We start from the raw sequence: 26,308 nt of genomic DNA on the forward strand, positions 1-26,308 counted from the left end.
GGTGGGGTCCTCTGGCCACAGTGCCTTCTTCCCGGATCTGGCAGATTTGAAGAACGGTCAAACAGCAGTCCTGGCTTCTGGGGTTCTCTACCCTCTGAAGAGCCTTAGTATGTAGTTTTCCAGTAATCAACCAGCTGGGCCTGCTGGCCCTGTCTTCTCCTTGGAACCAGAGCCTGGCCTTCCCTCTCCTGGCTGTTGGAGGCTTGAAGGCCGTGGACACAGGTGAATAAGAGAATAACTGTGAGGTGAGGCCCCTTTGGCTCCAGGGGCCAGGCCCGTGAAGCAAAGGTGTGACTCATGGGACAGCCTGAGCTGATGAGCGGTCTGGAGCAGCTGAGGCCTCTAGTGGCTGCATGAATCACCCAGCTGGGGGCTCTAGGCCAGCTGCACAGCCTGACTCACTGGGAGACCCTGGGAAAGCCTACATGTGCCTCTTCCCTGCCACTCAGCTCTCCCTCATCTATAATGTATGGATTTCCCATCAATACAGGATCCGGCGGCAGAGAGCACAGGAGTGAATTCTTCCTGGGCTCGAGGAAAACTATGCAGTTAAGCAGTCCTCACCCTGGAGCTTTCTCTGAGAAGCTCTGGTGTCAGGGAGCCCTGGGCAGCCAGAGGGGTGAGGAATGAAGCAGGGGGACTCTGCTTGATGACAGATAGCACCCAGTGGGAAAAGGCTTACAGGATGTTGTGGAATGCTGCCTGGAGCCCAATCCTGTTGGAAGCCAGGAGCTGGAAACATGAATCCTGGGGCTCAAAGTGGGTACCTAAGGGGAGCTTTACTGCACCCCGTGCTGCTATCTTACAGGAGGACTGTGTGTGCCCAGGATCAGTATAGCACTGCGCACACAGGAGACAGTCGAATGTGCAGTGAGTGAGAGACAACAGGTTTATAAAAGCAGCAGACTTCTCGGCGCCGTTTATTCTTCTATTCCTACGCCCTGACCCCTGACCTGGCTCATGGCTGGATCCACAGAAGGTGTTCTTGATCGGTGCCCACTGTTGACATGATCTGGTCAGAATTCCCTCAGACTGGACTCTGGGAACTCAACCTCTCATGATCCTCTGAAAGTCCAACATCCACAGACCTCAGGAAGGACCTGTTGTCCAGGAGGCTCTGGAGGGGAGGGGAAGGACTGCTCACCTGTTTCCTCACATACTCCACCAACAATTCAAGTTGTCGAGGGTCTTCACATTTCTGGTTAAAGAAGGTTCTCCAGAGGGCAGCAGCCAGCCCACGATCATCTGAAAGGACCCCCTAGAATACACAGCACAACTGTTCTTCTGGGGCATATGGCAGAGCCAGGACACAAAAGCTGCGGATACTGTGAACACGCTAGCAACACAAAATCAGCTCAGAGGGACCTTACAGATACCATGAGAGAGAAATGGGGCAGCTACTTGGTAGAGCTTGGAAGGGGTCTTCAGAGAGCATCTGGTCTGACCCCTTCATTTTATATAGGCGAAGAACATGGGACCCAGAGGGGCCAAGTGACTGGCTAATAGGGTTGATACAGAGATGGGGCACACGTCTGATGGACCCTCCTAGGCCACAACTCCCTCTACAGCCTGGCCAGGCCCAGGCAACACCTGAGAGGCAGGGGAGAGAGATGGGAGCAGCAGTGGTTCCACTGCCACCCACAAGGAATGGGCATGGAGCACTGTGAGCATATATTTCTTCCCAAGAACAGAGGTGAGTGTAGGTTGCACCTTCTCCCCTGGTCCAAGGACACACATCTGCAAGGCAGCTAGCTCTTTAGCGATGAGAGTCAGGTACCTTGGCCTCACTGTCACCCAGCTCTGGGCTGGCTATGGCTGGCCCAGCCTCTCCCTAAGCAGAGGAACAGCCTGCTCGGCAGGATAGCCATAGGCCCCAGGGGAATGCTCAGAGCCTGTGTGTGCCTAACGTCGGCGGTTCTGGCACAGAGGAGAGAGAGCTCTGTTGGGAAGCCCAAATATCAAAGAGACCTTCATCCTGGACTAGTGCCATTTTCTAACTTGGAGCTCTGAGGAGGGAGAGAGGAGGGTCTTGCTTCCTGGGCAAGGGTGACTAAAGGGAAAGGCCCTGAGAAGTTGCTCTGTCCAGGTGCCAAGGTAGTGTACGGAACCAGACAAAGTGCTGACTGGGGCTTGGAAGTCAGTAGAAGACAGGATCAAGTCCTGGCCCTGCCAGTACCAAGCTCAGAGATGGTGGGCAATTTAATAAAGCTGAGTCTTGACCTTCTCATCTATTAAACAGAGACTAAAATGCCTGCCCTATTTACAGCACCTTTGACTGATAAGAGATAACACACAGGTGTCTTGCTAAGTGCACTGTGCTAGGTACAAAGATTAGGAGCTTGTTTTGGCATGCAGCTGTGAATACAGGTGAAACAACAGTGAGATCTGGGGATCGGACCACCTGAGTTCAAATGGCAGCTCGGTCACTTGATAGCTGTGTGGCCTTTGGAAAGCCACTAGCCCTTCCTGAGCCTCAGTTTCTCACAACCTAAACAAGCAAACTAAAACCTATCCCACAGAGTTGTGAGAATTAAGAGACAATGGCCATGAAAGGCTCTGTAAGTGATAAATCATTACACAAAGAGCCAGGATCACTTATTCGATGTCATGCTGTGGTCTGGCCCCCGAGGCACTGCAGTACATGAGGTCTGGCTTTAGGCCTGCTGCCAGGAAGGGCCATGTCCAGTATGGGGTACTGACAGTTTGGTGGAAAAACCGTCCACCTGTCCCAAATGCCCTCTGCTAAACACCCCTACAATTCCAAGAGACTGTCCTGGCACAATGGCTGAGTCGGGAAAACCAGCTTCTTCTGGCAGATGGGGGACAGGAGCCAAGGACAAGCTCAGGCACATCACTGTTCTCCAAGCTATTTGCTAACACAACAGCCTGCCTGTGTCTGAAGTGCCCTGGGCACATGCCGCAGTGCTGCTGGCAGCGACTCACATACGCTACACGAGAGGGAACACGAGTGGGAGCGAGTGTTATAAGGACTTAGAAAATGAGCCCAGAGCACAGGACAGCAAAAGCCCTGGGAGCCACGGCCTGCCACAAACAGACAGCCTTGGCGATGGGTGAGATGGCTGGGAAAGGCCAAGTCCATAATCAGTCAGAAGGAAAAGGATGACTCAGAACTCAGATTAACAATGATAGCAACCTGACTGTTCCAGACTGTCAGAGCTCCTTCACACACCTGGCTCTGATGGCGATGTATGCCAGGAAGAACAGATACTATTACCCTCGTTGGAAAGGTAAGTACACTGAGGCTTAGAGCCTCTCTAGCTAATTGGTGGTAGATTTGGAACCAGAATGCACTGGTGAGGTCAAGGGATGATGCTGACTGGCTCTAGTCAGGATGCGGTACCTGGCACAGAGTGGGAGTGCAACACAAATGGCTGAATAAATCAACGAACCCAACTTCTGCCTTCTTTCCCCCACACTTCTAGTAAGTCAGTGAAAACAAACTGGTCTGAGAGAGGAAGCGGGAAAGAAAAAGGGGTGCCTAGGAGGCAAAAATTAGTTTGCATAGCAAGTTTCCCACAATCTACTGGGATGCCTACTTGTTTTCCCTCACGATACAAAAAAAGCATCCTTCAGGAAATTGAGACACCTAGACCTAGAGTAACTGAGAGGCAGCCAAAGGGACTGTCCTGGCCCCGGAGGACCCTGGTTATAGTTAAGAGTTTAAAGTGGTGGAGCCTCACTCAGTGAGGGCTGATCTGACACCACTACGTGCTTAGCACGATGGTAAGAACACAGAGTCACAGTGATACGGTCGCAGCTCACAAGCAGCTTGCCACCTAGTTGAAGGGACAAAGCTAGAGCACATCAAACAGCAGCACAGAATTAAATCCTGGAGAATGAACAAATGCTAATCTGTACAGGAGACTTTGAGGAATAGTCAAGACATGGTTGGTTCCTCAATCTTCAGTCTTAGCTTCTATGAAAACTCCTCAGAGACCTTCCCAGTCCACACTAAGTATTCTCTATTATTCTCTATCACTGTGCTCTATTTGTAATTAGATATTTATTTGCTTGTTTACTTATTTACCGCCTGTCTCTCCATTAAGAGATAAGCTCTGGTAGGAAAGAATCAAACCATGTTTGTTTTATTTACCAGCATATCCCCAGTGCATCACACATGGTAGGCACTTAATAAATACCTGTTAAATGGATGGATGGATATTGAAATTCAGGGTGAAAAAACACAGACCTAGAGAGGTCAGGGAGAACTCTGTGGAGAAGGGGACCTTAAGAATGGAGACTATTTGGAGAGCTACAGGACATTCTAAGCAAGAGAGAATAATATTAGTTCACTGAACATTTACAGAGAGAATGCCTACCAGTTGTGAGACCCTGAAATCCTCAGGTTCAAAGCTGACAGCCTCAGCTACTGCCCCCCACACCTGGTTGTCCAGGACAGCCTCAATCAGACACGGCATATCTGTGGAGCAGTGAGGCAAATGGTCTCACTCAGAAAGAAGGCTACACACTGGAGGGCCATGGGAGATAAAGGTGGACAGGACATGTCACAAATGGGGACAGTTCACAGAAGACCTGGAAGTTCCATGGAGGAATTTGGACCTAATGTAGTAGAAAACAGGAAGGTTCCAAAAGTGTTCAGGGTTGGGGCACAATCCAAGCAAGATTCTAGGAAAAGGGTGCTGTAGAACAGCACTTGTCCAGTCGAACTTTCTGTGATGATGGAAACAATCTACAGCTGCACTGCCCAACACAGTAGCCACTACTAGCCACAAACAAGTACTGAGCACCTGAAATGTAACCAGTGTGACTGAAGAACTGCATTTTCAATTTTAATGAATTTAAATCAAAACAGCCACATGTGGCTAGTACTGGAAAGCACAGCTCTAGAACGTTGTGATTCCCAGTGTGGCCTGCAGAATGGCTGCACATCCCCTACAGCTCGTGGGCCACGCAGAATCGCAGGCCTCATCTCAGACCTGCTGGGTCAGAATCTGAATTTTACCTAGGACTCCAGATGATCTGCATGCACACTAAAATATAAGAAAAACTGTTCCAGAATTATACCTTTAAATTACCTGGGGAACTTTTAAAACTACAGATGCCCACCTACAGTTAAATCCAGAACTTCTGAGGGACAGGGCCCAAATAATGGTATTTCTAAAGTGTCCCAGGTAATTAGTCTATTTCCCAAACTTTCCCACTCTGAAAAGTCACCTGGTGTGCTTGTTGAAACACCAGGCCCCACTCCCATTGAACTGGAATATATATATATATATATTTTTTTTTTTTTTGCGGTACGCAGGCCTCTCACTGTTGTGGCCTCTCCTGTTGCGGAGCACAGGCTCCGGACGTGCAGGCCCAGCGGCCACGGCTCATGGGCCTAGCCGCTCCACGGCATGTGGGATCTTCCCGGACCGGGGCACGAACCTGCGCCACCAGGGAAGCCCTGAATTGGAATATTTAGTGCAGTTCTCGATAATCAGATTTTAAAAGCACCCCAGGTGACTCTTGCACTCAAGCATGTTTCTAAGATGGCTCTGCCAAGATGGATTTGGCATGGGGGGACAGAACATCTTTATTAATGTGGGTGAAAGGAAACAACTGAGCCATCTGCAATAAAGACCGCAAACAAATGTTAAGAGAAAGAAAATTATATTTCTTCAATTCTAAGCCTCGTTCTTTTACATACTGTAAGGTTTCTGAAATCAGAATGTATCTAATTTAACAACTGATGCATAGATTTAAGCAGTGTTTCTCAATTCCCACCCCACAAAGCTCATATTGAATTCATGATGTATGCAGTATGCAGTCTTCATTGCTCTCTAATAACTGAGGATATTTAGTAGACTGGGAATTGGGAAACCTCAATTTTAACTAGTCCTATGACCCTAAGCAAATCATTTAACTTAATTTTTTTGTAAGCTCATGTCCTGGCTTTAATTATTATCTACAGGGTGATAACATTTCCTCCAGCCTGAACTCTAGTTTCTTACTTTCATCCTTTATGCATTTCTTCCCTTCTTCACTCTTCACCTGCCATGTGCCAAGCCCCATGCCAGGCAACAGAAATACAGAGTAGACACTGCAACTACACAGGAGAAATCTTCACCCAGTGGGGTGACAGTTAATGCTAATGCAGCAAGTGCTGTGGAGCCCAGGAAGGGCAGAAGGCGTTGAGCCTGGGGGAAGTTCTTGGGCCTGTGTCCCAGAAGGGGTGATGCTTGCATTAAATCTGAAGGTAACCACAAAATGAATATAAAAGCACATGGTTTGTTAAAAAGATGAGGTATGATGAATCCTGGTGGTATGCATACAGGTTCATTACACCATTCTTTTGCCTTTTCCATGTGTCTGAAATTTCTATAACAGTTGAGAAAAAGATGAGAGAGATGCTACAACATGGATGAATCTTGAAGACATTATGCTAAGTGAAATAAGCCGATCAGAAAAGAACAAAAACTGTACGACTCCACTTACATGAGGTACTTAGAATAGTCAAAACCATAGAGACAGAAAGCAGAAGAGTGGTTCCCAGGGGCTGGTGCGGGGGAGAGAATAGGAGAATAGTATTTAACGGGCACAGAGTTTCAATCTGGGAAGATCAGGAAAAGTCCTGGAGATGGATGGTGGTGATGGCTGCTCTACAATGTGAATGTACTTAATGCCACTAAAATGTACACTTAAAAATGGTAAATTTTATGTTATGTAAATTTTACAATAAAAAATGAGATAGATCTAAATGTTCTCATGTAGAAGGATACCCAAGATATATTGCTCAGTGAAAAAAGCAATTTGCAGAATAGTAGTATATGCAGTGTAACTTACATTTGCATGAAGAAAATAAATACATAGGTGCTTGTGTGTGCACAGGTAACACTTGTAAGGACACCCAATAAACTATTAACAAAGTTTTCCTCTGGGACAGAGAATTGGGCAGGAGAGGAAAGGGCCCTTTTATTTTTTATTTCAACCATTTATGCAGAGTTTTATGAATTTTTTAAATGAGTATGTATTGTTTTTATAATTAAACCCCCAAAAAAGTGTGTGATTTGACCGTGATGTTGATGTGTGCATGTCTTCCTCTCTCTGAACGCATCTGGGGCTGAGACTGTGACTGATTTGCCTTTGTCCCTCCATCCAGCACTCCACAGGCACTCAGTAAATGCCGACTAGTTGAATGATCTGACCATATTACCTAGTGCTTTCCTTCTCAAGTGCTAGGCAAACTGCTGGGCATACTCATTCTAGTTGCTGAGTCAGTGAAGGTGAGGAAACAGTAAAATACTAAGCCATAATGGCAGGCAGTGATGGTGGCCCCTGAAGCTTCTCTCAGAGGCTCTCATCAAATGCCTTTGTTGGGGGAGGCCACTGTTCTGCCTAAGGCTTGGTAAATAAGCTTACCTCATCATATCCCAAGATTGCCACATAGAAATTATTTGTCATAAGCATCATGTTCTTCTTCAGGATATAGGAATTAACCTACAGAAACAAAATGGCAAAAACAAAAGTATGAAAGAAAGGAAAAAACCAAAAAGTATGATTTTTGGCTCTTAGCAGAACAGAGAAAGAGGGCCCCTAACAGGTCAAACTGCCAGTCCATCCTCATTTCCCTGATCTGTCAGGATTCTCCCCAACTTGACAGCTTCTTTTAGATGCTGGTCCCAAATTATACAAAGCAGTAACTCAGTTTTATGAACTGAGCCCCAACTACGCGTCGGGCTTTGTGCTAGATACTATGAACACAAGTTAAAAGAAACGTTTCTTGACTGGAGGAGCACACAGTCTAGTAAACACAGACATGTAGAAAATAATCACACTGCAACGTACTGCCTCAAATTCTATCCCAAAGGTGGTGAGTGATAAATACATTTCAGTACAATGGTCTCCACTTGGTGGGGCTGGGAAGAATTCTCTAGGAGGTAATGTTTAAGTGGACCTCAGAGGAGGAGGAGTCTGACAAGAGAGGGTTGGGGGGAGGAAAGAGGACATTCTAGACACAGGGAATAAGCTGTACAGAGTGCAGGGGCAGGAAAGAAAATGGGGAGTGCCAGGGAGGGTGAACGGGCAGGAACACTGGAAAGGTAGGTTGGGACCAGCTTAGGAAATGTCTTAAGGGTTACTCAAAGGAGCCTGTTGTAGTGAAAGGACAAAAGAAGCAAGTGGTCAGAGGTGGGAAGAGGAGGAAGAGAGGCAGAGCTGTGAGTGAGATGCTGAGGAGAAAGGTGGGCACCTGAGGCTGTGGACAGGAGGGTAGAATAAGACGGGCTGGAGAAGTAAGACTGTTAATGTGAATGGACTGTTTTAGAAATGCAATGCCAGTGAGACCGTGGAGACTCAGGTAGAACTCCTCTCAGAGAATAGCCAGTGAGCCTTCAGAACCTAGAGTGCAGTTCACGGAATCTCTTCAATAGGATAAAACTTTGACCTCCGGGAATATGCGAAAGGAAAGGGTACCGTATTTCATTCCTCTCTGGGATCCCAGCAGAAAAGCTGGTGTAATGTGTAATACATAGAAAGGACTCGTTGACTATTTAAACTGACAAGTTTTAGAAACACCCCGAAGTCATCTGGAACTTTACATGGAGAATAAGATTTGTGCTTAACAACCATGACCATTGCCCACCATCATCTCCTCCATTTACTGAGCACCTGTTATGGGCCAGATGCTTTATAGACATCATCTCCTCTAACTGTCACCGGGGCTCAGAGGCAGATATGCTATAGTCATGCTTTTAAAGACACAGAAAACTGAGACTCAAACAGGTGAAATGACTTGCTCTAGATCCCACAGAAAATTAGTGATAAATCCTCCAGGTCAGTCTGAATCCAAAGTCCATGTGCCTGACATTCCATCAGGTTCCTGCCTGCAGGAAGATAATTTTACTTTGGATAATAAATCAAATACTGAATGATTTCATCCTGTGGTTCATAACTGGTCTCTGAAGGAGGGCAGAAAGGAGTAGTGAAAGGATCTGGATTTAGTCAGAAAACTGGGTTCAAGTCATAATTCTGCTGTATACATAGGACGTGATCTTGGGCAAGTCAAGTAACCACTCTGAGTCTATGTCCTTGTCTTTTTTGTGTGTGTGTGGTACGCGGGCCTCTCACTGTTGTGGCCTCTCCCGTTGTGGAGCACAGGCTCCAGATGTGCAGGCTCAGCGGCCACGGCTCACGGGCCCAGCCACTCCGCGGCATGTGGGATCTTCCCGGACCAGGGCACGAACCCGTGTCCCCTGCATCGGCAGGCGGACTCTCAACCACTGCGCCACCAGGAAAGCCCTGTCCTTGTCTTTTAAATGCCCTATACAGGGAGCTGGTTTGTAGAGCAAATGAATTAGCATGTACTTCATTCACTCATTCATTCATTCACTCCACAATGTACACCGAAAGCCTTGGTAAGCTGCAAAGTGCTCTGCAAATGCAAGGAATTATGAGTAATACCTTCTGGTTTGTTTATATAAAACTAAAACCAGCTCCAATACTTTATAGTCATGGACAATTTTCAAAAAGGGAAAGAGAACTGTGAAGCTCAAGACTGGAAAATGTGAGATTGGATGCAGCTGTTTATGAAATGCATGACCTTTCCCACCCCACCATCACCCTAGGCCAAAATAGCCATCCATCCTCTGTGTTCCCAGAGCTTTCTGTCTACACTTCTCCTGGGGGCACAACACAGCTTAGAGTTGTTCTTGTACCTGTCTCTCCCACTAGTTTGTGAGCTGCTCAAAGGTCCTAAGAAACTCTGTCTGATGAATCTCAGCACCCCTGACACCTAGGCCAGGGCCTGGCCAGAGCAGGGTTTAAGACTGGCATGCTGATGACTGAATCCTCACAAGGCCTGAGTACCACACATAGTGTGTTCTATCCAATAATATCCTTTTGTTTGTTTCCTTTTTTTTACTGCTGAGTACCTTCCATGTTTCTGAAATTTCAGAACTGCCAAACTTCTTACTGCACCATCTTTCAGAATGGGCTAAGGTAAAAGAAGAATCAAGGAACAAGCCAGAGCTAGAGTTAATTCCTTCTGTAATGAGAGGATGGGACTACAACCCAGATCTGTTGATGCCCATCTTGAGGCTCTCCCTACTCCCATACTAGTCGTTCTCCTAACTGTGCAAGAAGAACCAGAGCCACAAAAGGACAATGTCAGAGAAGTCAAGCACAAAGGCAGCATCTCTCAGAGGTAAGCGTTCACTGAACCTGCTCAGCAGAGCTGGCTTATGTGTTGCATCAAGCCAGTAAGCTTTAGAGCTGGAAAGGCCCTCAGATATCACCTAGCTCATCCCTCTGAGGAAATGGTAAACTGAGACCCAAAAGGGGAAGGGACTTGTTCTGCAGGTCACAAGAACCTGGTTTCTGGACGAATGCTTTTCCTATTTCACCATCTGCAGGGCACTTCCAGAGATCACCAACACATTAATCTGCAAATTCAATTCCAGCTTTCCAACAAGGCTCATTTACATACAAACATACTTTCTCCTCTTGGGATGCACCTGCATTCTGGCTGCCTACTGCCCAGAAAGAATGGAGAGCAGGAGTAGAATTCCTTATTAGCAAGGATCCTCTGCCTCCTGGTCCTATATTCTAACCCCAGTGACCTATAAGCTGCCTCTCCCCCTCACCTCTAGCTAAGAGATGGCAAGCTGCCACAGCTAGAAATGGTTTTCAGATATCATCACCCAGGCTGGATTAGACCATGAAAAGGGCCCTTCCTGGAAGAGGGTGGAAGCTCCATCAGTGCAGACACATGATCTGTAGGCAACAGGTGAGGGTAAGTGAGAGCAGCTTCCTGAACTACTGGACTCGCCCTGAAGGGCCCTTCTAGCCAGCCCAGCAGCCAAGGGGAGCTGGATATTCCCTCTGGTGAACCTCTGTTGGGATCTTATTCCCTCACTTAAGCTTTTGTTTGCTGGTGTGCAGGTTCTGTGTCCTCACTGCCAGATAATTCGATACGGAGCACCCTGCCCATTAATACATAGATGGACAAACCGGATGAGAAACTCTCCCCGGTTAGCATTGGGTTGTTCTCTTATTAAACTCTTATCCTTTCCATAATGTTTTGCTTTTTATTAAAAAACCATACATAAGGGGCTTCCCTGGTGGCGCAGTGGTTAAGAGTCTGCCTGCCAACGCAGCGGACACGGGTTCGAGCCCTGGTCCAGGAAGATCCCACATGCCGTAGAGCAACTAAGCCCATGCGCCACAACTACTGAGCCTGTGCTCTAGGGCCCGCAAGCCACAACTACTGAGCCCGTGTGCCACAACTACCGAAGCCTGCGTACCTAGAGCCTGTGCTCCGCAACAAGAGAAGCCATCGCAATGAGAAGCCCTCGCACCGCAATGAAGAGTAGCCCCCACTCGCCACCGACTAGAGAAAGCCCATGCACAGCAACAAAAGCCCAATGCAGCCATAAATTAATTAATTAATTTAAAAAATCTATTCAAAACAAAACAAAACCCATACATATAGCACCACCACAAGGAAAAGGTTCCTTGCATATCAGGTACTCCTATTTTCCCATTTATTTAAGCTATTAAAATTCATGCAGGTATTTATAAGCCATCAGGATTTAGTAACTGGTATTACTGAATGTTTAATAATAAACTAAACAGAAGAAATCAGAGGGTTAAATGATGACTGCAATTCCTGTAATGACTTAATTAAATTTTTATTGAGTACATAAACTATGATGTCATTTCTAGCCAACCATGGGTCTGCTTTCCTAGCATGTCACAGGGTGGGAGCACTCAATAGGAGGCGAGGCTAAACGAGCAGCAAGTCTCGGCAGAAATGGGGAGGGGAGCAAGGCTCATGTGGCACACTCAATAAATTATCCGTTCATTTTTAAACAAAGTCCACAAGTTATAATATATTTGCCATGCACTTTTTATGACATAATAAAAATGTTACCTTAAGGATTACTTAACACATACTACAGATGTTATAGCAGAGGCAGGCACCAGGGGCAAAGGAAACAAACATGAGCAGGCCAGGGACAGGTCCTGGAGTTTACATCCCAGGGGGACCAGCACAGTATATTGAGAAGGGAACGCAAAAATGGTCAGGGAGTGGGGCACACAAGAGTTCAGGGTTACTGATCAGCAGCTTAATGAATGAGACAACCAACGGGGAACACAAGTAAAGCAATAATGAATCTTGCAAGGCACATGTTTAACTAATGTAGTATTCTCAAGGAGGAATATTTGCTTTAAAGAGATGCCAGTTCATTTGAGGCCAATTCGCTGCCCTCTTTCCCCTTTTCCCTGTTGCTGCTCTTAAAGACATTTACGTGACTGCTTAACAGAGGAACCAGATTATGTGGACGGAGGGTCTGACGAAGGATCAAGTTTAAACTCCCCTGTGAGCTCCGTAAGGTTTTTCGTGATCTGTTCTTGGTCATCTTTCCTGCCTCACCTCCTGCCACCTCCCCACTTTTATCTCACCCTCAGTCAGAGTAAACTATGTGCAATTTCCACAAACATGTCATGCTGTCTTATAGCTCTCAAGCACACTGCTGCCAGGAATCCCTCTCCCTTCTTTATCCACTGGGATGCTAACTCCTTCTTAACCTCTAAGACATAACTTACAAATTATATCTTCTGAAAAGCCTCCTCTCTCCCCAGTCTACAAAAGTGTCTCAGAAACAGTTCCCATAATTCACTGTTTACCGTGTGCCAAGAACTATGCTAAGAGCTTTATACATATGAGCTCACTTAATCCTTCCCAGTGACTCTCTGAGATAGGTGCTATTACTGTCCCCACTTTAGAGAAGAGGAAACTGGTGTTTGGGAAGGTTAAGGTTATACAGCTAGGAAATAGTGGGTCAAGATTAGAATACAGAGCAGTTCAATTCCATTGCTTATCTATGTTGGAACAAACACCATAAATAATGTGGCTGCCCTTTCATATGCCCTATACCTCAGGTTACCTGTAGAGGCTGGGCGAATGCTACTATGGTCCTGGGTAAACACAATGCAGATACTCCTGATCACAATGGTCGCTAGAGATGGGCTACGAGATGGGTGATCAGTGGCCAATTACTAATACATCATACATTTCTAGCATAAGCTAAGCCCCACTCCTGGGTAAACTGGAGGGAAAAAAGTATAATTATGGTGTAGGAGGGGAAAATGGAAGAAGGTTGGTATGGGTAACACAAGAAATGATGAGAATGAAGATAAGAATAAACTTTAAGGCTACTGAGGCAAAGCTGCTAACAGTAGCAGGCTAATAAGGATTTGTTGCAATGAGTGAACGATAAAGCATGCCTAGAGTTGCTGACTGAAGCATAAGGAATATATCAAATTCACCATAAGGCTACAATGCAGCACAAAAGATGGCAGGTCAGGTTTTAGTTGTCTTTCTAGGGGTTAGTAATGACATCAGCAACACTTTGCAATGTCAACACCATGGGCTACACAGTCACTGCATGGCAATAAACTAGTGTGCACTGAACATCAGCCAGTCTATTTTTTTTTTTTTTTTTTTTTTGCGGTATGCGGGCCTCTCACTGTTGTGGCCTCTCCCGTTGCGGAGCACAGGCTCCGGACGCGCAGGCTCAGCGGCCATGGCTAACGGGCCTAGCCGCTCCGCGGCATGTGGGATCTTCCTGGACTAGGGCATGAACCTGCGTCCCCTGCATCGGCAGGCAGACTCTCAACCACTGCGCCACCAGGGAAGCCCCAGCCAGTCTATTTAAGTTTAATGTTAGAAATGAGCTCACTGTGCAATATTATATGAAATACACAGAAACGGGTGAAAGTAGATAGAAAGAGAGAAGGGCACATGGAGAGACCAAATACACATGTGTGCATGTAACTCACTCGCATTATGACTAAAAGATCTACTGAGGCTCTTTCAGCAATGATCACAAAATACAACAAATAAAACTCTGTGTGTGCGTGCGTGTGCATTTGGTAGGTCCAGAGAAAACTGTGTTAGTACCAAGAAGAAAGAAAAGGAAAAATAATAAAATATGAAAAGATGGACAATTTCTTTTCCTTTTTTTAGAAAATGATGTGAACATATGAGTATAGCATGTTCCAGCTGTGATGAAAAGCCAACCTAAACAAGGCATGAGATAATCCTTACATCTCATTTTAATAAATCACTTTAAACTTTTAATGCACCAGAGAGGCTTGCTACATTGAAATGCCTTTAAAAATACTCTTCCTTATTATTTATTTATTTATGTGTTTTGAAAGTCCCAGTTTTATTGCTTGGGATCTGAATATTCAAGATCTGCATAGCTTGATAAGGTCCTGAAAAACAAGGTACATGGTTGTTACTTTCTCAACCTTAATTTCTAAATGGTTACAAAGCACAGGAGCCTTTTCCTCAGGCTTGGAAAATAGCAAAACAAGAGATGGCTGTCCTTGGAAATTACAGTCACTTACCCTCTTAATAAGGCATTCAAACATACCAGTAAGCCTGTAATCACCTTGAAAAGAAGCTGATGAGGTACATTAAGGTCCTGGGAAAATCAAACTATCACGCCAAGTTCACTTTCTTCCATGCCAAGACATACAGCTAAGAGGGGGATAGCTCTAATCTACTCTGATTTCCGAAGTTTTTGATTGTATCCCACAGGACAAGTCTCATGCGCTGTTGTCCCAATTCTATAAACAAGGAAACAGAAGCTCGAAAATGCTAAGTTACTTGCCCCAAAGTCACACCCTTCTTGTGTGCTAGCAGTGTTGGAATTTTTATCTCTGCTGGTACCTAAATCTAGTGTCTTCTCTACACTGTCACACCTTTCTGCTTCTGATAAGTCATATCAGAAATGGAGAATCACATAAGCAAAAATTGCTAATTTCAGTACGATGGAAAACAAAAGTAAAATGGAAATGACCCTGAAGTGTTGAAAAATCATCCTAGAAACTGAGATGAGATTCAACAAGGTCAGATGCACAGTAGCATGTCTAGGCCAAAATAAATAAATAAGTAACAGGATGAAGGAAGGGTCTGACTATGTGGTCATAATTAAGACCTAGAGCAAATCCCTGATCATGAGCTGATAAATGAGAAATGTGAAAAGGTAATCATAATTGAATACATCAAAAGAAATGCAATACACAAAGCTCAGAAAGTTTTCCTTCCTCTATTATTGTAATAGTCAAGAGTCTTTGCTTTAGCTACAGTACTTAATAAACATGAAGAAACCAGAGGAATTTCAATGAAGAATGTCAGATTGGAATGATCACATTGGGTTGGCACTGGTCACAAGCCAGGACAGTCGATTCTATGGCCAACAGAAACACCCAGAGGCCGTTCCATGGGTTGGCCTGTTTGCTTACGTCATCAGCCTCAATGGATCAGTAGACCTTGGAAGTATTCTGATGCTGTCTAAGGTGAAAATCACTCACTCGCTCAGCATCCCTTCCTTAGAGCCCTCCTACTCCTCTCCAACTCCATATGAGTTAGTAGGCTGCTGATCCCAGAACCATGTCCCTTCATCACACAGAGGGGCCCAGAGTCCAAGCTAATCTAATGAGACTTGTTTCTGAGTAGAAACATCCAAAGATAAAAGACAGCTAAAATTGGATCATCCCAAAGAGATTACTAAATTCCTATTACTAAAACTAGGATCCCTGAGCTTCCTTGTATCTTTCCTTCCTGAGGCCTGCTGTTAAACTCTCCTTTCCATTCTGTGAGCTTTAGCTAGCCCCCAATGAACTCCTTTGTTTGCTTAAATTAGCTGCAGTCTCTGTTGCTTGCAATCAATGGATATACTGTCATTCATCAACTCAATAAAACCTCTCCATAATAATAACATTAGCTAACAATTAACATTTGTTGAATGCCTACCATGTGCCAGAAACTATATTAAAAACTTTATATGTGTTATCTCTTTAATTTTCACAATAATCCTAAAAAGGGGGTGTTACTGTCATTTTATAGAAAAGGAATCACTCCGTTTTCTGTGAAGTCTTTCAAGCTCCCAAAGCTTACTGCTTTTTCCTTCACATGGTGTTTAATATTTCCACCAGGAAGATGCACTGTATTATTTTAATAATCTGTTTACAGGTTGCCCCCCCCTCACTGTATTAGAGCGTGAGCTCCTTGAGGGCAAAGATGGCACACTGCTCAGCACATGTCTGTAGAATGAATCGATATAATATTTCCTGTCATAATTACCTCTTGTATTATTGATGCCCATGTACTTTTTACAAATTTTAAGAAAGCTCCCTGAATACAAGAATTTGGTAAGGGGTTGAGCAACTTTGTATACATGCTGCTACTGTTTTCATGGTTTTCAAACACAACTCTGCTCTAGCCAGAAGAGGTTCAACTCCTGTCCTTTCAGTCTGTTTTCACATGGCCTCTGAAACTCCACACCTCTCTCAAAGCAATCTCTTCCACTGAAAAAAGTTTCAAGACCACTTCTAGTTCCACTACTACCATCTAATAGAGTTCTAGATTTGGAGGCAAAATACATACACAAGGGAATTCCCTGGTGGTCCAGTGGTTAGGACTCTACGCTCTCACTGGGGAGGGCCCAGGTTCAATCCCTGGTCAGGGAACTAAGATCCCACAAGCCGCATGGTGCAGCCAAAAAAAAAAAAAAAAATTAAAAAACAAACAAGACCCCAAAATACATACACAAGCAGTTTCAAGTAAAAAGGAGACTTTATGACTGAAAAGAGAAGGAACTTCATGATTGCCAGGGTAAGAAAACACAAAGTGGGCAATTGAGTTTTCCTCTCTCATTAGTCACTCTAACAAGATAATAGCCAATTAACTCTCTGATGTGAACAGATCAAACATTAACAGACCTTTGATCCCTGCCTGCTCTATAACAAGTACTATGGAAGAATAATTAGGAAACTAAGAAGTGCTTTTCTGCTTATATTTCCAAGTTTAAGAAAGGACTTATGCCCTGCAAACAAGTGCCAATGCATGAAAGTTTTGATCAGGATTTGGTTTTCTGTCGTTAAATACAAGATTTGGAAAGTGAAAACAGTCTAACTTATTAATGGTCACCAATGGTCAATAAGCAAATTAGAACCAATTAGCAAGACAATTATCTGAAGCATAAGCAAAGGATGATTCCATTCACATCCACTAGGATGGCTACAATTTTAAAAAGAAGAAAAAAGAGGGCTTCCCTGTTGGCGCAGTGGTTGAGAGTCTGCCTGCCGATGCAGGGGACACGGGTTCATGACCCGGTCTGGGAAGATCCCACATGCCGTGGAGCGGCTGGGCCCGTGGACCATGGACACTGAGCATGCGCGTCCGGAGCCTGTGCTCCGCAACGGGAGAGGCCACAACAGTGAGAGGCCCGTGTATCGCAAAAAATAAAAAAAGAAAAGAAAAGAAAAATAACAAGCAGTGATGAGAATGTGGAAAAACTGGAACCTTCGTGCACTGCTGGTGGGAATGGAAAATGGTACAGCCACTAGGGAAAACAGCTTGGTGATTTCTCAAAAGGTTAAACACAGAACTACCCTATGACCCAGTAATTCCACTCCTAAGTATATATCCAAAAGAATTGAAAGCTGAGACTGGAACAGACATTTGAATGTTCCTATCAGCATTATTTACACTAGTCAAAAGATGGAAACAAAGTGTTTATCAACAAATGAATGGATAAACAAAATGTGGTATATACATACAATGGAATATTATTCAGCCATAAAAAGGAATGAATTTTTTTTTTTTTTTTTTTGCGGTACGTGGGCCTCTCACTGTTGTGGCCTCTCCCGTTGTGGAGCACAGGCTCTGGATGCGCAGGCTCAGCGGCCATGGCTCACGGGCCCTGCCGCTCCGCGGCATGTGGGATCTTCCCGGACCGGGGCAAGAACGCGTGTCCCCTGCATCGGCAGGCGGACTCTCTACCACTGCGCCACCAGGGAAGCCCCAGGAATGAAATTTTGATATATGCTACAACATGGATGAGCCTTGAAAACATTATACCTAATGAAATAAGTCAGACACAGAAGGACAAATATTGTATGATTCCTCCTATAGTAGGTACCTAAGATAGGCAAATTCATAGAGACATAAAGTAGAATAGAGGTTACCAGGGTCTGGGGGGAGTGGAAATGGGGGAGTTATTTAATGGGTATAAAGTTTTTACTGGGAATGATGAAGAAATCTGGGCGACAGATAGACAGTGGTGGGACTTCCCTGGTGGTCCAGTGGTTAAAACTCCACACTTCCAATGCAGGGGGTGCAGGTTCGATCCCTGGTTGGGGAGCTAAGATCTCAAATGCCATGGGGTGTGGCCAAAAAAAAAAAAAATCCTATGATAGACAGTGGTGACGGTTACACAACATTGTGACTGTATCTAATGCCACTGAATTGTATACTTACAATGGCTAAATTGATAAATATTATGTTATATATATTTCACCACAATAAAAGATGATTCCAATTACAAATGGTTCTTCCCACACAAGTATTTCAGTCTGTGACTTAACCATATGTATGTATATATTAAAGCCTCTCATGATACTTCTCGATTTTGAGCAGTAGTGTCATGAAGTAATTTACATTCCTTGCTAGACCATAAAGCTGTCTGGGTGCAGAATACTACATTGCCTTGCATGCATTTGATAAGTATATATTGAGTGCCTACCATATTCTAGGCATCATGGTACATGCTGGGCATAAAAGATGAATAAAACACAGAACCTGTTCTCAAGAAGTTTGTAATCTCATATGAAATGACATACAAATGATTGTAAAAACATACTGTATGTAAAAAATGGCAGTGGTGAGTCTGGGGGCTCAAAGGCTTCAGAGATGAGGTAACATTTATTACACTGGCTATTAAAGGATGACGAGGATTTGTACCTTTTAGACAGAAAAAATAGTATGTGCAAAGCCACAGAGAGGGGAACAACTACAGCATCCTCAGAGGAAAATCTGTAACAAAGAGCTCATGATGGGACGAAGCAGAAGGTAGAGCTGGAAAGGCAGTTTACGTTTGACTATAAATGGCCCTGAATGCCACATGAAGGAAAGACAAAGAAGAGTTCTTAGCACAGGGAAGATGCACGGATAGATTTGTTGTTACTGTTATTTCACTGAAGTATAGTTGATTTACGAAGCTGTGTTAGTTTCAGGTGTACAGCAAAAGTGATTCAGTAATATATATATTACTGAATATATATATATGGATAATTAACAATATATATATTCTTTTTCAGATTCTTTTCCATTATATATTATTACAAGATATTGAATATAGTTCCCTGTGCTATTGGATAGATTTGTTTTTGAAAAGTAACCCGGGACTTCCCTGGTAGTCCAGTGGTTAAGAATCTGCCTGCCAATGCAGGGGACACAGGTTCAATTCCTGGTCTGGGAGTATCCCACATGCCGCGGAGCAACTAAGCCCGTGCGCCACAACTACTGAGCCTGTGCTCTGGAGCCTGCGAGCCGCAACTACTGAGTCCACGCACTGCAACTACTGAAGCCCGCGTGCTCTAGAGCCCATGCACTGCAACTACTGAGCCCTCGTGCTGCAACTACTGAAGCCCGCGCGCCTAGAGCCCATGCTCCGCAACAAGAGAAGCCACCGCAATGAGAAGCCTGCACACCGCAACGAAGAGTAGCCCCTGCTTGCCACAACTAGAGAAAGCCCGAGCGCAGCAATGAAGACCCAGCGCAGCAAATAAATAAATAAATAAGGGGAAAAAAAGAAAAGTAACCCGGCAAGTACAAACCACAAAGCTGGGGGAAGAATCGGAGGCAGGAATCCCAGAGGAGGCTGCTGCAATGGCTCAGGTGAGAGTTGGTAAGAAACTGAATTAATGTAAGTGGCGAAAGGAATAAAGAGGAAAAAGTCCAGCAAGATCAACAGGATTTGATTATGAAGTGAATGTGGAGCAGAAGGTGAGGCCATGACTCACACCTAATCAGACTTCACTGAATGCCAGCTGAAAAAAAGAATGCAACAGTTATACGCAATCATAGGCTGATGACTTTCTGACCCTGGCAGCGCTAAGTGTAGACAACCAGTCTTGTAGGGTTTTAGCAGTCACGGTGCCCTCAACGTCTCCTGTGTTGTGGTAATGGAAAATCTTACTTGGACAAGATGTAATATGAGCAAGATGTGTATTTAGCTTGAGCCCGCAGGCGTCTCCAGCAGAGCAGCAGTATAGCACACCAGGGCCTAGGAGCCTGAGCCCCTTTCCTAGTAATTTGTTCACCACGTGTCAGTGGCTGTCATTCCTCTGGGTCCTCTGCATTCTACCTGCAGCCATGAGGTCTGATTTCTGTCAGCAAGAAGATGCTGACACACCTAGGTTTCCAGAGACACTTGCAGGCTCCCAATTGCACCCTGGACCTCATGACTGTATTTATAAGTGCAGAAAAGCTGCAGGCACAACTTTGCTTTTTTAATGATTTTCTATTAAATTTAGGCAGACTGCAGACAGTGGAGAACTAGAGGATGCTTGCTCCCCATCAATGCTGGCTATCTCAGATGCACAGACATATAACCAAACAGCTGAAAATGGATAATTAACAAGTTTGAGAGTTCTTTGTGAATGGAGCCTGGGCACTGTCACTTTTCCTGGGTGCTGAGGATCTAAACAACCTAGAGGATCTAGAGGCAACACTGAGCTCACAGGCCCCAGCCAGAGTCCTTTCCCACTCAGCGATTTTAAGACAGACATCATGTTACCTGGACGGCAACATTTTCTCAGACGATCCAAAATCTAGCCCCTTCCCGATCTTGAGATTGGAAGCCCTTTTATCAAACAGACTGAATCCTCCTTCTCTGCAGTAATAGGGAGCAAAAGAGATGGGAAACCCTAATTAACTGAATCACACATGTTAACTGGTGACTCCAGCTGGGCAGAGGAGGTCAGACAAAAACCTATAGCTCCGAACAATAAAGTGGCTATTTCCACTGTTCTGTATGGATCACAGAATGCTTGTCCTTTACTGCTGTTTCCTTACTGCTTACTGTTCTGCACCATACAATTTCCAAAATACTGACCCTGTGGTAATCTGAGAAAGAAGCTGTTCCCTGCTGTAGAGATGAGGAAACAAAGGCTCAGAAAGGTCAGATGAATTGCCTAATTATCACTCAGCTCATAAATGTTCTAGATGTTTACAGAAACAAGGTATTCTGACTCGTAGTCCAACATTCTTTTACGACTCAAACAGAACTGCCATTCAGCTGATAGCTTATAGAATCTTGTAGCAGTATCCTGGGAATGGCTGAGCCTGGATTCTGGGTAGGAGTGATATGATCACTCCTGCTCAAGTCATGAGGAAGCCAAGGAGTAACGTCCGAATACCCCCTGAAAACGGAATGGACACTTGGCCTTGAGCTCTGAGAGTGACCCCAACTCTATAGGGTAATCCTTTTTTGTCCTCTTTTTTCCGTACAATGTTCTTAAAAGGGTAAGTATTTTTCAAAAAACATAAATTTATTTATTTTTGGCTGTGTTGGGTCTTCACTGCTGCACACGGGCTTTCTCTAGTTGCAGTGAGCGGGGGCTACTCTTCATTGCAGTGCGTGGGCTTCTCACTATGGTGGCTTCTCTTGTTGCAGAGCACGGGCTCTAGGCACTCAGGATTCAGTAGTTGTGGCTTGTGGGCTCTAGAGTGCAGGCTCAGTAGTTGTGGCACACAGGCTTAGTTGCTGTGTGGCATGTGGGTTCTTCCCGGATCAGGGCTCGAACCCATGTCCCTTGTATTGGAAGGTGGATTCTTAACCACTGCACCACCAGGGAAGCCCAAAGGGTAAGCATTTTATAAAGGAAAAAGAAAACTGCTGCTGGAATGCTGTATCTGTTAAAGAGATGCTCTCTCTAGTGATCTGTATTCAAGTCCCACTCCAGCCTAAGAAATACTCTGAAATCTAAGCAAATTCTGGGCCCAAGCAGCTCCATTTCCCCACCTTGTGACTCTAGAATACAAATCTCTGAGTCTCAGTTTTTCCATTCAAACTATGCAAAATTGCCTTTCTTTTTTCTTTTTACATTATCACATGAGATAAAAACGCTTAACAATAAGTAGTAAAGTTTATACAGCAAACACCTATCTCGGTCCCAGGTACTATTCAGAGAGTCTCACACATGATAGCTCATTTATTCTCCACAAAGCTGTAAGGTGAGGTAGGTAACATAGCTATCCCTATTTTACAGACAGAAAGCTGAGGCACAGAGATTAAGACTTTGCCCAGGGTCACACAGCTGGGGTGGGACCTGAGTCCAAACAGTCTGGCTTCAGTGCCCACGTGCTCTCAAACACCGTGACATTGCCTTGGAAGGGAGGTGAGAAACCTGACCCACTCCTTCACCTGAGACGAGGGCCTGGCAGTCTCCGTCCCTCCCTTCAGCACCTGGGAGCTGCCTAGTTCCCTGTGCCATCCTGCCACCACTCTCAACCCTGCTCTGGGCCAGCTTCTCTAGGAAGTCTGCACCTAAAACAAAACAAAATGAAACAAAAACCAGGTGAACTCTATCTTACTTGTTCATCTATTTAGTTTGGAACTTAATCTATTAAAGATTCAACTTCATTTCTCTTCTTGGCAAAGACTAGATTGTAAACCCTGTAAGATCATTTCTCTATGGCATATGCTCTACCAGCAGCATTTAGGGATTAGCACGTGGTGAGAGACCAAAATGTTCCTTGAATAAATACGTGAGTGAAAACAATCCTTAATAGCGCCATACAAATTAATAATGCTGCTGGACCTCGAGGAAAAAAGAATTCAGTAATGCCTTCATCATTCAACAAATGTATATGCATGCTAACCATGCACCAAGCACTGCTCTGGGAGTTGAGGCTACAGCAAAAAATGAGAGGTAATTCCTGAACTCCTAGAGCTTACATTCTGGGAGGGAGGAAGGGTCACAATAAGCAAAATAAAATATATAGGATGCTAGATAGTAATTTAGTGTTATTACCCTAACCCTATCATTCAAGGTCCCTAAGATTGGAAGGGCCTGTGTCTGGTGTACAGATGTGGGGATAGGGTGGGAGCCTGCTGCTGCTAACAGTTGGCAAGCACTGACATGAAGGTAGGGAAATGACTCAAGGACAGAACCAGGGATGTTTGATGGAAGCTTTACTACAAATTCCTGAAGGACAAGGCCACATGGTCCCATCTGTGTCCCCAGCACATAGCAGGCACTGAGTGAACACTTCATGATGGTACAGGGCATCTGGGGACTGCAGGAAGGGAAAATGGGAAGCCCCATGCCTCCATATGTTCTGCAACGCCATGCCAGATGAGAAAGGGTCAAGGCAATAGTTGAGGAATATTAATCAAGAAAAAATATTATTCACAATACACTTTACCCGGCACAGATGTCTCAATACCTGTGTCAATTTCTGAAAGGATTATTTTACTTCATTTACTTCAAGGGCTTCATTGCCCTTGGAGTCCCTTGCAATGCAACAAAATTACTTCTTAAATCAAATCAAGAAGCATTTCCTGTGTACTTACAATGTGCCTTGCTCTGTGCTGGGCCCTAAGGAGGTTAACTCAAGGACACCCCATGATTCTTGCACTTGAGAAATTTATAATCACACTGGTAGAATAACACACAAATGTAAATCTGGATGAGTTAGGGAAGATTTCAAGAGGAGACAGTAGACTATGGACAGGCAGAGACTGGAAGAAAAGTGGGGCAGGCAGAAAAGAAAATGATGGTGAACCACAAGGAGCCTCGAGGACAGGTTAAGGGGGATGGCACACACCTAGCCGGCACCGGGCAGCCACTGTGGGTTTCTGTGTGATGAGTATTTGACATGAGTAGTGTTCAGGAAGATGAGCCAGGCTGTTAAATGATTTGCAGGATGGAACTGAGATGAAGAGTCGAGAGGCAGGGGGACCAGTGAAGTAGCCTACAGTGAGTTCAGGTGAGAGGTCAGGACCTGTTCTGAGCGTTAAGACAACTGAAGTCCTGATAGTGGTTGTTTTAATGAAGGGCTCCTTGTAGTTCTTCCCGCTCCTTTGAGCATCAGAGATGTCACGTTTACGGCACATATGGCTGACACTCAGAAAAGATCAGCTAAATAGATGGCAATCGACATGGAAAAAGAAGTGCTTGCTTTCCAGCTAGGCCCTTTCAGCTCTAACCAACCCCACAGCATCATTCAGCCAGCATTTAGGGAAATGATCGGGAAAAGGAGTGTTGCAGCTGTCTCACCAATGGATCCAGAAATACTCACAGCACATCCAGGGCAGCTGCAATCAATATATAGCTCTAATGTATCCTGGGTCTGACATCTTGGCTTCCAGAACTTTTTTTCACGTAGGTATCCCGATCTTAGGAGAACCATCGCCCTCTGGTAGTGCCCAGTGCCAGGTTAAACCCACAGGGGAAAAGAGCAGACAGCTGCCTACTCTGTGGTAGGACATGGTGTGGGGGGCATCATTAATCCTCCCTGACCCCAAGAGCTCCCCAGTGCTACTGCAATCACTCCTCCTTCCAAAGACACTAGTTACAAGAAGCCCCCCATTCAAATGCAAATGTTATCAGGGACCATTAAAACATTAACCTATTAACATCCATCAACAATTTAGCGTCAGTTTATTAGGAAAGGTAGCAATAGGGAGCTGATTCTAATGAGTTAGGAAAAGACTCTGAGTTCACTCACTCATTCACTAACATCTGATAAAGGCCTATTATGTACGAAGCACTGCACTAGACACAGGAACACTGACCTTAAAAGGACCAAAAGAGGTCTTTAAGACAGGAAGACAAAATGGAAGGTGTATATGGTAGCTCTAGGGAATGGCAAAGGTGGCAGGATGATGGCAAAGGTGATAGGATGATGTAATGAAAAGAGCAACAAAATGAACCAGCAGTGAGTTCTAATCTCTGCCCTGCTACTAATATGTGACACTGAACAAGCCACTTTCCTTGCCAGGATTTAGTGTCCTCAATTGGAAAAGGCTGAATTAGGATTATCCTTGTGGCTGTCAAGCTTCTAGGGGATTGCCAGCCACTGAAGCGGCACAAAATATAAACACCGATTGCTTTGCAAATCTGATCAGCTAGGGCTAGCCCTGACTGGGGCTTCCCGCTACCAGCCAGAGCAGTCTGGACTTCCTTTACACAGTCCCTAGGGGTCATCACCAAGTGGGAGTCTTCTGACATCCACATCTACCCACTGCTTCAAACCAGACTACCCTAGCATGTTTGAACCCACATCTGTCCCCAAACCACTCTAGTCTCTCATGGGCCTTTGAGCGAAGGATATTAGGGACAGGGACAGTCATCCAGGGCTACAAGGCAAGAGAGGCTTGGAGAACAAGTGGGAAGTGTGGCAAACTACTGTTCACTCTTGTAAATTCTCCCCAGGGTTGGAAAATTCTTATCTCACAGATTTTTGTCTGAGCTGGAAGGGGCCCTTAGGAATAACCCGGTCCAGGTTCTTCATCTGAACCTGCTGATTAATGGTAGGACCAAGTTTTAATTCCCTGCTCTTCCAGCTCTAAGACGAGTGAGTGGTTTTTCAACTTGCCCATCCTGCTTCCTCTAGAGGGAGGATCCTCTTTGCCAGGCAACTCAGCTGGGGACCCAAAGCCCAGCAGATGATAAACATCTTCTGTCTCTGAAAGAGAAGAGGCATAGCCACAAACAAGTATGCTCAAAATACCAAAGAAAATAGAGTTCGTGTGAAATTTGAAGAATTTTAGCAAGAGGGCGTAGGACAGGGATGAAAAGAAGTAGTGTGGGAGACACTGAGAATGCCATGGAGTGCTTAATGGGAATCGTCTCCTACTTGCCCCATAACCAGGTACAAACCACAAGCCCGTTGATTCTTAACCCCAGCAGCTGAACTACCCAAGGCCCAGAAAAGGGGCAACACACACAGTTTACACCTTTTATTATTCTGATAGAAATTTCTCTCCTGGGAGCAGAAAGGGGTCAAAAGTCCAAAACCAAAATTATATGTCTTTATAAGTCAGAGCAAAGAAGCATTACAGCAGTTATTTTATTTATTTATTTTTTTAAAAGCCTCAGTGAACAGAGCAGAGTAGGAGGTGTTAGAAAACTCACTACAAGTAATTTATTCGCTGGGAACCACAAAGGCTTTCCTAAGAACAGCAAAAACACCATTGATTTCCCCAGTACCTTCCTTTCAAAGGACTCCAAACACTTCACACATATCGTTTTAAATTGTCCTCAAAGGCTCCAAAATAAGGGGTTACTATTTCCCCAGGTTCAGATGGAGAAACTAAAACATTCATGCCTGCCCTATCTGTCCAAGTCATCCTAACAGGTTCAGCTAACATCGACTGAGGGCCTGCTATGCACATGACCCATGCCAGGCAAACGGGTGATACAAAGACAAAAGATATGATCTCCATCCTCCAGCGAGGCAGAATCCAGTGGGGCATGA

At 44.8% G+C, this 26,308-nt stretch overlaps 1 protein-coding gene across 4 annotated transcripts in view; it reads right to left on the minus strand.

Annotated features, from left to right (window-relative positions):
- UQCC1 (ubiquinol-cytochrome c reductase complex assembly factor 1) overlaps positions 1 to 26,308 on the minus strand; it is a 90,712-nt gene that overhangs the window by 3,252 nt on the left and 61,152 nt on the right. For 3 of the 4 annotated variants that reach the window (XM_022592573.2, XM_022592571.2, XM_022592572.2), the window contains 2 exons: positions 7,384 to 7,461; positions 1,145 to 1,258 (listed from right to left, as the gene is read on the minus strand). In XM_022592573.2, coding sequence (XP_022448281.1) covers positions 1,145 to 1,258; positions 7,384 to 7,461 — 192 coding nt within the window. The remainder of the gene's footprint in view (positions 1 to 1,144; positions 1,259 to 7,383; positions 7,462 to 26,308) is intronic. The other variant, XM_089896788.1, reaches the window with a different exon arrangement.

This window comes from Delphinapterus leucas, chromosome 15 (assembly GCF_059928025.1).
Source record: "Delphinapterus leucas isolate spDelLeu-1000000601 "Yukka" chromosome 15, BTC_Dleu_Yukka2, whole genome shotgun sequence".
In the NCBI taxonomy this organism is placed as follows: Eukaryota; Metazoa; Chordata; class Mammalia; order Artiodactyla; family Monodontidae; genus Delphinapterus; species Delphinapterus leucas.